Source organism: Nematostella vectensis, chromosome 3 (assembly GCF_932526225.1).
Source record: "Nematostella vectensis chromosome 3, jaNemVect1.1, whole genome shotgun sequence".
In the NCBI taxonomy this organism is placed as follows: Eukaryota; Metazoa; Cnidaria; class Anthozoa; order Actiniaria; family Edwardsiidae; genus Nematostella; species Nematostella vectensis.
The window spans coordinates 8,796,577-8,811,805 of record NC_064036.1 but is presented as its reverse complement, the minus strand read 5'-3'; the positions used below and the strand labels follow the sequence as shown (position 1 = coordinate 8,811,805).

The window sequence follows — 15,229 nt, the reverse complement described above, 5'->3', positions numbered from 1 at the left end:
AAAAGGGATGTAAATAAAGCCGCGTGGGGCCTGAGTTCCAGTAGGTTTTCCTTCTTCTTCAAATGTAGCTTTTTATAGCTATTTATATGTTTCTTGGCTCAGAATTCGATAGAATACAGCTGAAATGATAGAAATCGTTTTCAAATATGTGCATTTTGATCTTTTTTGTGTCTTGGAAAGGTATAAAAATCTTACCACAGGGCACCCGCAACACCAGATTTCTAAAAAAAAAATAATTGCTCTTTATCTATGGATACGCAAATGGTACCAGTGGGCACCGGTCTCAATATTGATTACCATCCTCTAGGCTATATTTATACCAAATTTGGTGCTTTTGTCCGCTGTGTATAGATTGAGCTCTTTTTGTGCGCTAAGCGACCCGACTACTTGCCGCAGATGGCGCCTGGGAACTAGTGGGTTTCTAATATCATCGGCTGTCTCCTCCCTCGCAGCTAAATACGAAAACAAAGATCCTTTGCTTTCGAGACAGGTACTGTGCTCCTTTCGAGAGGCTTTTATAGTCACGTAAAATCAATATTCATATTCCAGTTTGAATGCTGCAGCGTTTTAAAAGGCCCGTTCTGCATAATCCATTTTATTACGAAATTAAGAAGTAGTTAAGCTTCTTACGTTTATTCTGGAGCTAATCGTAGTTTGGTGTAATGTTTATTTAACTATTTCGCCCTACTAGCCAGGGTTATATATCTCATATGTAGTTATTTAATTAGTGCATTTATGTTTTCTAAGATATTATAAGGACTTTTAACTTGATAAGTTAGGATACAAAGGTGTATCCTAGAGGGTTGTTTGTTAAGTGTAATCAAGATATCTTCTCGACTAGAAATTTGCTTTTTTTATTGTTTATTATCATGTGCATATAATAGGGAAATGCAGATGTCATTAAAACCTGGGCCTTGGGCCATAGAGCAGAGTATTCCGAAAATGGGAAGATGGGGGGGGGGGGGGGGGGTTATTGAATTTGACATAGGATAATGCTAATAAAGCAATACAAGCAATGAAGAAATTTTTGTAACACCGACTTTTATCAATCAATCGGTTGAAAGAATGACACATCCACTCAGAAAAGTGTGTGTGTGGTGAGGGCCTCCATGCCCCTCCCCATCTGATACTTAATGTAAATTTAGCATTTTTACAGCATGCTCCCAAACCCCCTATGCACAAAGGATCTTGAATTTTGTCTTTAGCCCCACACTTTTAATCTTGGTCTACCCTCTCTGGTATTTGGTAGGTAGCACCATGAAATTCCTTAACAATTAGCTTTTCCTTTTGGTGTAGTTATGATGCTGTGCCGATTGCGATCAACCCTGTGTAGGCCATCATATGTCAACCAGCTGAGGGTGTTGGGTGTGGTACGATCTAAGAGCAGTGTGGTGGCTTCCGCTGCATTAGTGAAACACATAGAGCTTGAGGATAATGATGGTATGTTGCATGTTCACTGGAAGAATAACCAGATAAATCGCTATCCTTATGTCTACTTGCGTGATAATTGCCAGTGCCCCAAGTGCTATAACAGCCTCTTATTGCAAAGAAATTTAGACAGTATCAGCGAGGTTGATCTTGATGTGAAGCCGAAGGCAGTTGAGGTGAGAGATGATGGTAAGCAGATTCACATAACATGGCCAAATGAGCATATCAGTCAGTTCAACTCAGCTTGGCTGCACAATAAAAAACTCCCTGAAAGTGATGACCTGACAGGAAAAATGAAACTCAACAAGAAAGGTGTGGAGTTCTGGAATAAAAGTATGTTGCAAGGAAAACTTGTCAGGTTCAATTATGAGGATGTTATGACCAAGAAATCTGCTCTTTTTGAGTGGCTCCACACTTTGCATAGTGTTGGAATAGCCTTAATTGAAGAAGCGCCAAGTGGAATGAAGCCTATTGCCGTAGAGCGACTGGCGACAAGGGTTGGATACATTAAAGATACTCATTATGGGTAACTATGCACATGGTCAAATACATGTTAAGGCTAATTTAGGCAGCATGATTTAGTTGTATGTAAACTTCTACAATTTTTCTACAAGTCTTGGAGTGTAAATAATCAGCCTATGACTCTGCTACGATGCTTGACTATGAAAGTGGTACTGTGTAATTAAGGGCTAGACACGTAGTGGACAGGTTGCATACAACTAAATCTGCAGTCTAAATCAGCCTCTTGACTATAACTACTTGACTGGCTATACATTATGTGTTACTTAGCTAGCTATACATGTTCTTGGCTACACTATAAATATGCTGTGATAAATGATCTAATATACGCCCAGGGCATTTAATATTTAATTATGATGGTCCAATGGTGGGGCATTCAATAGATAGGAGGCGTTTATAAGAGAGAGGCATTCTTTACAAAGGCAGTGGGGTTCTAATCTAAGTCAGGACCGCATTGAATTATAGCCTGTGTAGCAAACGTTTCTTGACATTAAGCAGGCCTCCCCCAGTAGAAGCCAAGCTTGAAGATTAAGGGAAAAGGCATTTGAATTAGATTTATATAACCGGAATTCCTATATAGTTTGTTTTTTAAGCTGGGAGGGAGTGTAGCGGGGCATTAATTATAGGGGTGTGTTTATTAGAGAGGGGTGTTCAATGTAAGCTTAAGGAGGCATTCTTAGATAGGGGGCATTTATTAGATGATTTACTGTATGGTACTTGGCACTTGAATAAGACTGGATATCAGTTTTAACTGAGGAGTAGATTCACGATGCAGGTCTGTGAAACAGAATTATATTTGCATCAAATGCACCAATGCGTCTTATTCAAGTGATTGTACTACAGCTCCTGTCAAGTTGAGCACCATTTTGGCTCCCAGTGAAAGATTTGCACTGGAATAAGTGTTACTAAGCTATACTAGTCTGCTTAGCAGCCACTTTTAGTGTCATGCACAAGCAGCTGCTTAGTAGATTAGGCTATACTTGGCTAGTTATACAATTTTTGGGGGGAATGTCTTATTTGATGATGTCAATGTAAATGTTTTTCTCCTTATAATGATAAGCATGACAGAACCATGACTTTTTTTTTTAGCCACACATTTGATGTAAATGCTAAGTTTGATGCCAACAATCTGGCATATACAACAGCTGATCTTCCACTGCACTGTGATATACCACAGTCAGAATACTACCCAGGGGTAAGCAACCACATGTACATACAGTCGTTTGACAAAAGGTTGTCATCAAACGGCTTTGCGACTACGTGACAAGCTCGCATGTAAACATTGGTAAAACAACTAAAGCATGTCTAAGTCTGTAGTTATGCAGTGGCTAATATATGCAGCTAAGCGCTTCAGTAGTTTTTACCAATGCTTACATGCAGGCTTGTCGCGCGGTGGCGAAACCAGTTGATGACAACCTTTTGTCAAACGATTGTATACATATAAACAGTCAGAATACTACCCAGGGGTAAGCAACCACATGGACAACATACATATACACAGTCAGAATACTAACCAGGGGTAAGGAACCACATGGACATATACCTATAAACAGTCAGAATACTACCCAGGGGTAAGCAACCACATGGACAACATATTCAGGATACTACTCCTGGGTAAGAAAGTCTCACTATTCATCATACCACAAACTATCATGTGTAGAATTTTAGATTAACTTGATCAGTAACCTCAAATTGACATCAACAGGTCCAGATGTTACACTGCCTCCAGCAGGCCCCTACGGAGGGAGGTGAAAGCATATTTGTAGATGGATTCTTCATTGCACAGGAGATTAAAGAGCAGCACCCAAGGCTGTTTAATCTGCTTGCTACCACGCCCATCCCATATGTGGACATAGGCAAAGATGAATTTGGGGATTTCCATCTTAAAAACAAAAGAGAGAGTATTGAGTAAGTGTATTTAATCACACACATTTAATCACATACATTAATAAACCACTTGTTGTTCATTCTTGTATTGATGCAAGTAAAACTTGAACTTAATTTATGGTTTTAATTAAGAAATAGAATTGTCTACCTTTGATGTATTCCAGGCTGGATGAGCTTGGTCATATAGTTCGCTTCACCTACAATAACCACGTACGAGACTACTTCATGGATTCCCCGGTAGAGAAAGTTCAGCTGCTGTACCAGGCCTATCTAATTCTTGGCCAGATGATGCGCGATCCAGTGAATATGCTAGAATATAAGCTCTCGCCTGGAGAAGTGGTATCATTCAACAACAGCCGCGTTCTTCATGGTCGTAGAGGGTATACTATTACCGGCGAGGGCAACCGACACCTCCAGGGCTGCTATATGGATTGGGATCTGGTGAACGCAAGGCTGAGAAATCTCGCTACAGTGCTTGGGAAAACATTTGAAGATTGAACGTGACGAGGCCGCCTCTACTCACTTGAGAAACCCAGGGGTAGTGTTTAAAAGAAAATTTATGAAGCAGATTTAAATTCGCTTGTAATGTAATGCTAAACTATATTTCTAGGATCAAATTATTTTTAAAAATTTGCCTTTTTATAACGCATATACATTGCAAAGGGAATAGTGCTTCAATTAGACCATAGAATGTAGTGAGAAATTATTTTTCAATAAAGAAGATTTTTATATTATTTTGTGTGGTCTAGTTATTTGTGATTACCTTTTTTGTAATTTGATACCCCAATCAATAATCTCCATGACTGTCTTAATTCACTCTTTTTATGAAATTCTTACCAACTTCTATCTCTTAGGGTGTGTCTGTGTGACAGACAGACAGACAGACAGACAGACAGACAGACAGACAGATAGATAGATAGATAGATCAGTTAGGATTATACTTTAAATTTAGTGGTGCAACTGGATGCCATGGCCGGGATGAAAGATCTACTAAAACTTTCGGTTCGGCTGCGCGGAATTGAGAATGTTCTGGATTGTCTAAGACTACACTGGTTCTTAGGTGGTAAGATGTTTGCTAGCTTATGGTTAGGGCAGGTGGAAATAGACGAGAACAGATTAAGACAGAGTTCACCCCGTCCTATCCTATCTGGAAATTAAGTAGTGATTTAATCTTGTGAACGCGAATAGCACGAGGAATCGTAGTAAGAAATGAATGTAAACTATTTAGTAAATATCCGTTTGTGGGTAGATGAAAGAAAGCGCTGTATTATCCATTGATTGTAAGGGCGTAAAATTGGGGTATAAATAGGGAGCACATTGTATATAGTTTAGTATTGATTGGTTTGGATTGTTCGTTTTGGATTGACTGAATTGATTGTAAAACGTTGATAGTTGAGAGTTGTATTGATTGTACGTAGGGGGGGACTGGGGGTTTTCATAGACACCGAAACGCCCCTCCGGGCCTCCCAGCCCCATTTTAGGCTTGGGAGGTACGCTGGGCCCCTCCAACCCCATTTTAGGCTTGGGAGGCGCGCCGAGCCCCCCAGCCCCGTCTCATGCAAATGAGGCCCCGCGTAGATTAATAATTTCTAATTATCAATCTACGTCGGGACCACTTCGCGTAGATAAATAATTGGCAATTACTAATCTACGTCGGGACCACTTCGCGTAGATAAATAATTAGCAATGGTTAGCAATCTTTGATCTACAGCGGGACTGGGGCCTTTCATAGAAACGGGTGGGAACCTTGCTATTAAACCCCCGTCTGTAGTATATATATATATATGTATATAGCATGTGCATAGCATTCGAAGGATGAAGTGCGGAAAAGATAACTGCGGGTGGCTAAAGGTCGGCCATGCAGACACGTGCGGCCTGAGGTGCATGGACACCTACTGCAAGGTGCACCTCCAAAGGCTCCGTAAGGGCAGCCCCCTCCCCGTGCCGTGCAGGATCTGCGGCGTAGGGACGCAGTCGTAGACGCGGTTGTGTCGCCCCTGCGGAGCGAATCGTGTAGGGCAGAGGATGCGCGGCACCGAGAGGCGCGCTCGGGAACGGTTCGCACTCGTCCTTTCTGACATCGCAGCCCGCGATACGGGCAATTAGAGACTGGGTGGCACAAGGCATACCCAAACACTCGTCCCGCCGGCTGTGATAGGCGCAATTAGAGACTGGGTGGCACAGGGCATACCCAAACACTCGTCCTGTCTGACGTCGCAGCCCGAGATACGGGCAATTAGAGATTGGATGGCACAAGGCATACCCAAACACTCGTCCCGCCGGCTGTGATACGGGCAATTAGAGACTGGGTGGCACAAGGCATACCCAAACATGGACGCCTACATAGAGGAGGTTCTCAATAGCATGCCTGACAAAGAGGCGCCTGCCGTACTAGCAGGGCTGGTCCAGAACATCCTGGACGAGGACATCCCCGACGATGTCAAACACAAGCTGCTTAAGCCGATCGTACCGGCGAAAGCGTGGACAGAGGAAGTCTGACGCGAGTTCGACCCCTTGCTGCCGGGACGGCGGCAAAATGGCCCAATGAGCTTAGACCCCGAGAAGTTCTATTCTCTCTTCGTCGGCGGCGCCCATCTTCGGTTCCCAAGCGTGGATGCCACTCTTCGGGGCCAAGACATAAGCGCCGGTGTTAACCAGGAGATACGAGATCTTGGTGGAGCAGGTGTCATTGCTCTAAAGCCGGTTATGCGGGGGCCTGATATTACTGACGATGGCTCGGTGTGGTGGGTCTCGCACGAGCGAGAGTCTCTGCGGGCAAACGCAGTGTTGCCACCGGTGCTTGAGATGGTAGACCCCGACCGGAGTTACAGACTCTTTACGGTCGTTGGTAAGGCCCCCGCAGAGCCATTGGCGCCAATCACAGAGGAGGAAGGGCGCTCGGAGAACAAGATCGGTGGGTCATTAGTCAAAAGAGGGGACCAAATCGCAGTCGGCGCCCTGGAAGGCATCGATGCGGGTATTTGGGAGAAAGGACGAGAGTACCTCGTCTACGTGAGATACGAGCTTCGCCCTTTACCTGAGCAAAATGGTGAGCCTGGGCCAAAGTTTGAGCAAGAGGGGGGTGACACCTTCGCTAACTGTGTTGTGAGTTATGTTGCCGACTTCTTGAGGAATCGCGGCACCTCGCGCTCCCTTGGTCTAACCAAGACACGAGGCAAGATCCTCGAGCGATATGACAAGAAGCTGGCCACTACGGGATGCACCAAAGAAGACCTCTTTGAGATGGAAAAGAAGCTCGAGGTAAAGCTAGTAGCCGTGGACGCCCTGGGTAACGTTCTGTTGGACTCGGGGAATTACAAGACTAAGGCGAGGGTCACTATCCCTTGCCACAATAACCACGCCTGGGCGGAGCTCCCGACCGAACCACCCGCGATCACGAGCGTCCACGGCCTAGACTTCGAGGCTGAGGGGGAGCTTCGTTCGTTATGTCAGGAGAAGGCAGCGCTTCGCGCTACCAGTGCCGCCACAAAAACGCGCGAGGCAAAAGTGCGAGAGGTGCTCATTCGCTTTATAAACAGGGCGATCTCCAGAAGCACGAGGATCTGGCTGTGCGGGTGTGTTATAGTCACGCACGAAGGCAAACTGCATATGATCCTCAATGGCTCCCTGATGATCACCCAGCCTACCAAGAGTACACCGAAGCTACGCACTCGATGGGCGGTGCAATAGGGTATCGCTTCAAGAAGTGGACCCAAAGAGAGAACATCAGGCCAACGCCTCTTAAATACAGGGCGTCTGGCGAGCGGCGCAGGTTGAGTCCAAAGTGTGGAATAGCAAGGAAAACTTAGGGGCGCAGCCCCATGCGCACATCGACATGCGTGCGGCGTACATAGGATGCGAGGACAGTGTCTTCGGCGGCGCCCCGGACGCCATTGATTTGGTACGGAAATACGGCTTCCCTATGAACGTGTATCGTATCGCGGATGTTGTGGGACGGCCATTGAGCGAGGTTCTTCAACCAACCGGGGCCATTCAGCTGACCGAGTGGGAGTTCTCTAGGGCCTGCCACCCCTACACTTCCGGGAGGGTAGGGCAGCACTTGGAACAAAACGAGGGCTGGATCGCCACGCCAGAGCTGAAGGACCTGTTAGACTCGGGTGACCTCGTCATGGCCACGGCGAGGGAGGTTTTGTATAGCGTCAGAAAAAAAGGACTTCATCGAGTTCCCCCACTCCATCGCGTGCCGCCCCGGCAGCGAAGACTCGCAGTACCCTGAGGGTCGAGATCTCGCTGTCCGTTTCGTAGGCAAGTGCGCTCGCCATGGCGACGAGTCCTCGATCGTAGTCCGCGACCGTGAAGAAGCCGCGTATCTGACAAACCTCCTTGCGGGCACCGACCACTTACTTAACTTCGAGCATGCCGACGGGGCTCATCTGATCCAATACAAAGACGGTGTCCGATGCTCACAATGGTACCATATCAGGGCCTTTGTCTTGGCGTACACAAACATAGCGTTGCGACGCATGTTGAGGCGGATCCCTCGCGAAGACGTCCTCCGAGTGTGCACAGATGCCCTATACGCGAAGGCGGTGCCCAGTGGTTTAAAGCTCGTGGAGCGAAATCCGAGGTATGGAGAGTGGCACCACAAGAAGCCCGGGTAAGAGTGGCGACCCAAAGCGGCTTGGGGTCCGAAGAAGTCGGGGAGCTTGGCCAAGGAGCCAAGCACTGCGCCGAGTTTGCCGTGCGATTTAGTGGCCGCAGCCTCTGCGAAGATGTATCTATCCGGCCAAGGGGGATCGGGGAAGACCGAGTGGGCGGTGAGCATGTTCCGCGGCCGCGACGTTGTGGTGCTCACCCCCGAGAACGACCTCGCCCACAACCATCGCAATAACCCGCGCCTCGCGTACGCGGGGCGCGCTCAAACCTACCACCACTACCTCTGCATACCAGCGGAGAAGCCGATAGAGGAGGGAGGCCTTCCGAGCTGGGGCACAAACTCGACCGTCTCGCAGAAGTAATCATATTGACGAGTGCTGTAAGGTACAGACTAAAGTGCTACACGCCATCCTAGGGTATCTCGCCACGCGGCCGTGTCAGGTAGTGTGTTGTGGCGACTATGGGCAGGTCCCGCCTTTGGGAGATAAAGAGGGGCCCCACGATATGCTCAAGGAGTGGGCACAAGGGAACATCCGCTGGTTCGAGTCTGACTACCGCTGCCTGTGTGAAGACTGCGGAAAGCCGTACAGTACATGCGACTGCGGCTCTGCCGCGCCCTCCTCCAGGCTCCACGACATAAAGGACCGGATTTGGTGTCGGCCAGATTCCAAACAGCTTGAGGTGTTTCGAGAGGAGTGGGATGGGGTAGTGTTCGACGCGGCAATCGAGAAGGCCCACCCAAGCGATATGTGGGTGTGCTCGACCAACAACATGGGGGCTCTTGTTCAGCAGCGATTGATAGAGCACCACAGGAAAAACTACCCATGACTGCCAGCAACCATCCGCTTTGACCCCGATCCTAGCGTCGCGCATCGTTATCGCAAGCAAGGGCGGCCAGTGCCCGTGCCAGGCAAAAGGGGTGAGAAGGTCGACGCATACAAAGGCACGGTAGTCGAGGTTCCTCTCGACGCGGTCCTTAACGGGCTTCCCCTCGAGTGGAAATACGCGGACTGGGGAACCGTCCACCGGGTGCAGGGCAAGACTATCCAGACTCCAAGACGTCTGTTTATCATAGACCACAGCTTAGAGGGCTGGATCACGAATGCTGTATACACCGGCATCTCCCGCGTGCGGCACACCGACCAGATAGTCCGCGTGACCCCCCCCCCCCCCCCCGATAACACCCCCGGTGCCTTGGTTCCCACAGGACTGAAGGCTACGACCAGTGAATAGCTCATTATAGCGCGAATCAAGCGATACGCTATAGACGACAGGCAAAAGGGCCGCACAAAGTACACGGGATCGCACCACCTTCTGACGGTATACCACGTACTCGGCATGATTGCTGACGCGGAAAAGAAGTGCACGGTCTGTGGCACTCAGCGTCTGCTTCAGGGGTACACCAAGAGCCATCCCCAATGCTTCAGTATCGACCGGCTGGACGACAGCCAGGGTCACTACAAGTGGAATGTCAGACTCACGTGCCTTAGCTGCAATAGAAGGCACAAGCGCTGATCACGCTAGCGTGACGCTACGCAACTGCGAACGCGTGAAGCCGTGCTTAGAGTACGCCGTGCAATACAACACTGGCTGTCCGGGCTCCATAACCCTATTTAGTATTGGGTATGCCTTGCTTGTCCACCACGGGTCCGTCGCTCGCCGTCGGCCCTTGTCCTGGAGGTCTTTCTCGTTTACGGCGATGTACACCTCCGTTCCGACCTATAAGGGGGGCTTTTCGGCTTTTAGGCACGCGCCTAAGCTTTATGGCGTCTTTAGGCGCAAAGCCAGTCATGCGAGTGCCAGCCAGCGATGGAAAGACTCGGCGAAAGCTTGGCTCCTGTGGTGCCCTGGCTCAGCCCGTCGGACCTCCACCTTGTGGTCTGTTAGGAGCTTTGTGGTAGCACCCTTGAACTCCGTGCCGTCATCAACCATGAGGACTTTAGGCCACGTGAGAGGTCCCTCTGCATAGATGTCAGCGAGTTCGCGGGAGACGACGGCCGCGCTCTTAGTCCTCATGGCTAACAGTCGAGATTTGCATAGTCCGGGAGCGCGAAGCGCTGTCGCCGGAGCGGCAAGCTGTCGATCCTTGATCTGCTGTGCATATACACGAAGTGTCGGCGGGGTCACGTCGTCGGTACCTTCGGTAGCAAGTGGATCGGTAGCTCGCTGTTTGGCAGCTGGTGTACGAGTGAACGCGGCAGCTAACTCCCGCCTACGTGTGTAGAGGCCGATCAACACTAGAAGACCAGCGACCCCGATAACCGAGCTGGCCGACCAAGCAGAGTTGCTTTCCGGGACTGGTGTGTGTGCCGAAGGCATCTTCGGCGCGCGCGCGCAAGCCCTCGCGTCCCTGCGGCTCGCTAGCGACCGGCGACCCAACGTGTTGCACAGCTTTCTTCTTCGCTCTGTTAAGTCGGTTCCACTCTGCCAAGCGCCTTCCAGCTTTGACTCGCCCAGGGTGTTGAGGTCGGGTCGCGGGTGGTTCGGGGCCCGTGATTCTCTCCACCAACGCCGAAGGCGTACGTGCAGGTTCATGAGCAGTTTTTTGATGATGCTCATCAGCAGCTTGTTTGTCAGGTTCCGCTGACCCGTTTGCCGTTCCGGCAGGCTGAGCACAAGTACTTCCTTGAGGTCCCCCCATTTGTGATGCAACGTTCAAATGAACGTCTACTCTGGGGTGGCAGACCCGCCAGTGTGCGTTTGCGGGCAAACCACTCGCTAATACCCACGTGGCGCGCGCTGGACGCCAAATTGACGAGCTGATCAGAGCGCCTCTTTACGTCTTTCGAGGCAGCACAGTCGTCGAGTATGATTAGCGTATTAGTGCCTTCGAAGACGGCGGATGCAAACCTCAGCAGTATGTCGATCTGACCAACCTCAGGTGTGACGACAAACAGACGATTGTCGCCCTCGCCAAAGCCGTCGTATGTTTTGTTGTAGACAAAGGCATGGCACACGAGTACGATGTCGTTAAACTTGCCCCGGAAAGGGCCGCGCAGCCGGTCCACTATGAATCGGGTCTTTCCGCATGACGTCGGGCCCACGATGAGAGGGTTAAATTGGGTGTTTTTCGGGTCCATACCGCTTGCCGTTCCGGCGCAGCGCTTCGCGCAGAAACCCGTTTCGGTGTCTGTGCTCAGTATTGTATGGACTCTAGCTGTCCGTTCATAAGGTTCATTTGGGCGTCGGCCACCACAAAGAAATGACAGTTTACGGTACCCTGGCCGCTTGCCGTGTGTTTTATCTCGAGATGCACACCGTCGCGGGTATTGACCAATCGTTCGATGGTCGATTCACAGGGCAAACTTGTTATCGCCATAAAACGACTCGGGGCTGACTGCCGGGGCGGCAGGCGCGCCGGAACGGCAGCTGTGCCCCCCCCCCCCCCCCCCCCCCCCGGGGGGAGGCGGACGAACCGCCTTTTCGCCTCCCTCCAGAAATCCGTGGGGCGTAGTCCCTGGCTGAAGACCTTGTTTGGCATGCCGTCGATTGTAACGCGAACGCTCTTGATGTCGGGGTACACGAACTTTTCAGAGTCGCGAGCCCATGCCGTGTATGGATTCACAAAGAGGAGCAACAGACCACTCATACACCTACGCGGCAGGTTGACACTCTCGTTGATTATGCTGTCCGTCCCTTTGCTAATCACGAAGGTCTTGTGGAGGTTCACTTGCTCGTAGAAGAACGTTGTACCGTTTTGGTAGGCGGCGGCTGCAGACCGGGCGAGGTTGTCGTCCCTCAGGCTTTCGTATTCCAGCTCTAGGTTTTTGATGCCGTAGGATAATTTGGTAGCATCGCTTCCGACTACTACCTGGTCAACCGTTGCGAGCGTGATCTCGAAGAGCAGCGCCTCGGAGAGCGCCCTTGGGTACAGTACGCCGTGGTCCGTCAGCAGAGAATGGTCTAGCGGGATGGTGTACTTTGCCCCGTGGGCGGCGTTTAGAGCGTTCTCCTTGGCGTTACTAGTCGCTTTATCGCCAGCCTTGGAGCGAAGCTTGAGCAGGTTTTCTGACTGTATGCCCTGCTCCAGGCGGTCCTCTCTCTCGACCTTGGACAGGTAGAGCTCCTCATACGTCTTAAAGACATCGTAGTGGTTGGTGTCCTGAAGCGTTTCTCCAGCAAACGTGATTTTCAGGCGGCTCAAGAGATTTCGGCCGACGTTGTTCAGTACGGTATTATTCGCTTGGCCTGAGATGGAGAGATCAAAACCGACCCTCAAGGACCCAGGCACGAGCGTTACGCCTTCCGATAGCTTTGGGACCGCCACATATAGCGTCTCGCCGGGGGAAGCCGTCGACGGGTTGAGAGTGACCCGGTGAACAGTTCTCTCGGCTTTCAACCCCAGAAGAGTACGAAGTACGAAGTCACGTGGCTACGGTGCGACCTGTAAGACATGTCTAATATAGCGTAGCATGAGCTATGCGCACGCATCATGGATGATGTTGACGTTGACATTGACGATACCCTGCCGGGTGCGTCTGCCTATCGCGGAGCGGGGGACGACAAGACGACACCCCTTATCCCGTTTGACCCCGACGATGGGGAGTCGATCCCAATGACGAGCACGTCATCGCGTATGCGCGGCATGACCCAGACGCAAACCGCCGGAACGGCAAGCGCTGAAACCTCGTTCACCACAGAGGGTGCAGCGACAAGACTCGGTCTCCAGTCCCTCAAGGAGAAATACCCAGACCTTAACGAGAATCTGAAACGGTTCCAGTCAGACCGGAGGGAAAAGACGCTAATACAGCTTCGCAACCCCGACAAAGGGGGTTGGACTAAACCAAGACAGCTGTTCAACGAGAACGGGGGCGATCGACAGGACGTTGCAAAGCTGAAAGGCTTCAAGCTGGCGATAGGGTATGTGGTAGAGATAGACGCGGTCGTCCAGGAGAACACAGAACGGGTCCAAGAGCTGCAGGGGGTGGTAACCACAGACAGAGAGACCATCGACGACCCTAACACGTCAGAGGGTCGCCGCCAAGAAGCCCGTGAGCGCAACGAGGAAAGACTGTCCGCGATCGACGAACTAGAACGCAAAAACCGAGAGCTCGAGAACCAAAAGCCGCTCAGAGAGCGCATCAAAGCCATCTTCAAAAAGTACGGCTTTACAGTCACCGCTATCGGGTTGGCCGTAGCGACGACGATCGCGGCCATTGTGACGTCGCTCGGCAGGTCGCTCTCCTCCGTGGCCAGAGGGGTCGGTAACGGTGTTAAGGCTATCGGGAAAAAGCTAGGCGAGCTTCTCCCTGGGCTAGTAGGCAGCATCGCGATCTTCGTGTTTAAGGCTGCAGGGGAAGCGATGAAATTCCTTGGCGAGAATGCGTGGCTGCTCATTCTAGCCGTAGCCGCGTTCTTGGTTCGTCGAATGCAAAGCAATCATCGGAACAAGTAATACGCCGCCCCTCCCCCGGGTAGAACACAAACACATCGCCTAGCCCATGGTTCCGCCAGCCTTTCCATCGGAAGTCCGGCTTACGCGGCAAACCGAACTCTATACATAGACGCTCGAAAGCGGCGTTCTTGTAGGGGTTACCTTTTTGCGTGAACGGGCTGTCGCCAGGCAGCGGGGCGCCGAGCTCGTAGAGTATCCTCCGCGTGGTAAAGTAGACGTGAAACCTTAGAAATCCCCTGACGACAGAGGGGAGCGTGGCGAAAGCGGGGTCGGTTAGGGACACCCCGCATCCGGCGGTTGCGCACCAGACCGCAAAGTTGAGTTGCTGTGGCCAGTACCCATAGGAAGGCTTCGATAGCCACCGGCGAGACTCCTTGGCGGACTTGTGCGTGACTACTGTCTCTTTGAATATGTCTCGGATGCTAGTCGTGAATGATTTGTCCTCAGCCACGTGTATCTCTAGCTGCGTGAGTAGTGGGGTGATGTCTGAGGCCGTGCTCTCCACGGGGGTCGCGGGCACGGCGTAGAGCAGCTTCTGCCCGAGGGTCAGAGACCTAGGGAAACCGGGTTTTGCGTGTTTGACTTGTTCGGCTATAGCGTGTTTGATATGTTCGGCTATAGAGGCTCCAGCCGCAGTTGCCGCCTTTTTCGTCTCTTCCGCCCCCCTTCGGGGGGTCGCCTCCTCGTTCAGCATCCGCCAGCCTTCCCAATTCATGCTCAGTCCTGTTAAACACGAAGGCGGGCTGTGTTCAACACAATGGTGGTCCTACATATTGTGCTCACCAAAGGCGAACAGACGCTCTTCTTCGAGCGGCCGATAAGGCGCCCACGCTTCGTGGCGCTCCGGCAGTGCTCGCTGTTTAACAGCTGGTATAATCTCGAGCGGGAGCATCAGATAACGACTATAGCCGCCCTCCCGCCCATCGCTACTCTGCCAGCCGGGCACCGCACGGCCGAGTCCATCGTGGAAACGATCAACCGCGCTGAAAGCAAGATTCTGACCGCGGAGCTGGATCCCCTCACCGGGAAGATCGCGCTCATGTCCAATGGCGTTGCGTTCCTGAATGCCGAGCTTTGCGCACTATTTGGCCTAGGGGCTAAAGACGATCAGTTGGGGGAGCGGGGCCTCGCACTCCCCTTGGGGGGGGGGCACTTAAGGTGGCTTTGCCGAAAATAGAGGCCCTCTACATCTGCTGCGATATCGTAGATCGCACGCAATGCCTCTCCTTAGGCGAGCCTTCAAACGTTCTCGCTTGCCTAGAAACCCGCGGGAGACCGCACGAGAAAGTCGTCTATGGACCCGACATCCCCGTTTGTGCCGCAGCATCTTCCTCTGAGTTTGTCTCGAGTATCCAAATATGGACAAGGGATAACTACGGTAGA

The 15,229-nt window shown here is 51.0% G+C and overlaps 1 protein-coding gene across 1 annotated transcript; it reads left to right on the top strand.

Moving 5' to 3' along the window:
• The first annotated feature begins 351 nt into the window (after positions 1–351).
• On the top strand, positions 352–4,568 carry LOC5512084 (gamma-butyrobetaine dioxygenase). The gene is made up of 5 exons (XM_001632417.3): positions 352–490; positions 1,297–1,954; positions 3,037–3,142; positions 3,653–3,855; positions 3,999–4,568. Exons 2-5 carry the CDS (start codon positions 1,299–1,301, stop codon positions 4,330–4,332), a joined length of 1,299 nt encoding a protein of 432 aa, XP_001632467.1. The 5' UTR covers positions 352–490; positions 1,297–1,298; the 3' UTR covers positions 4,333–4,568.
• Positions 4,569–15,229: the final 10,661 nt, after the last annotated feature.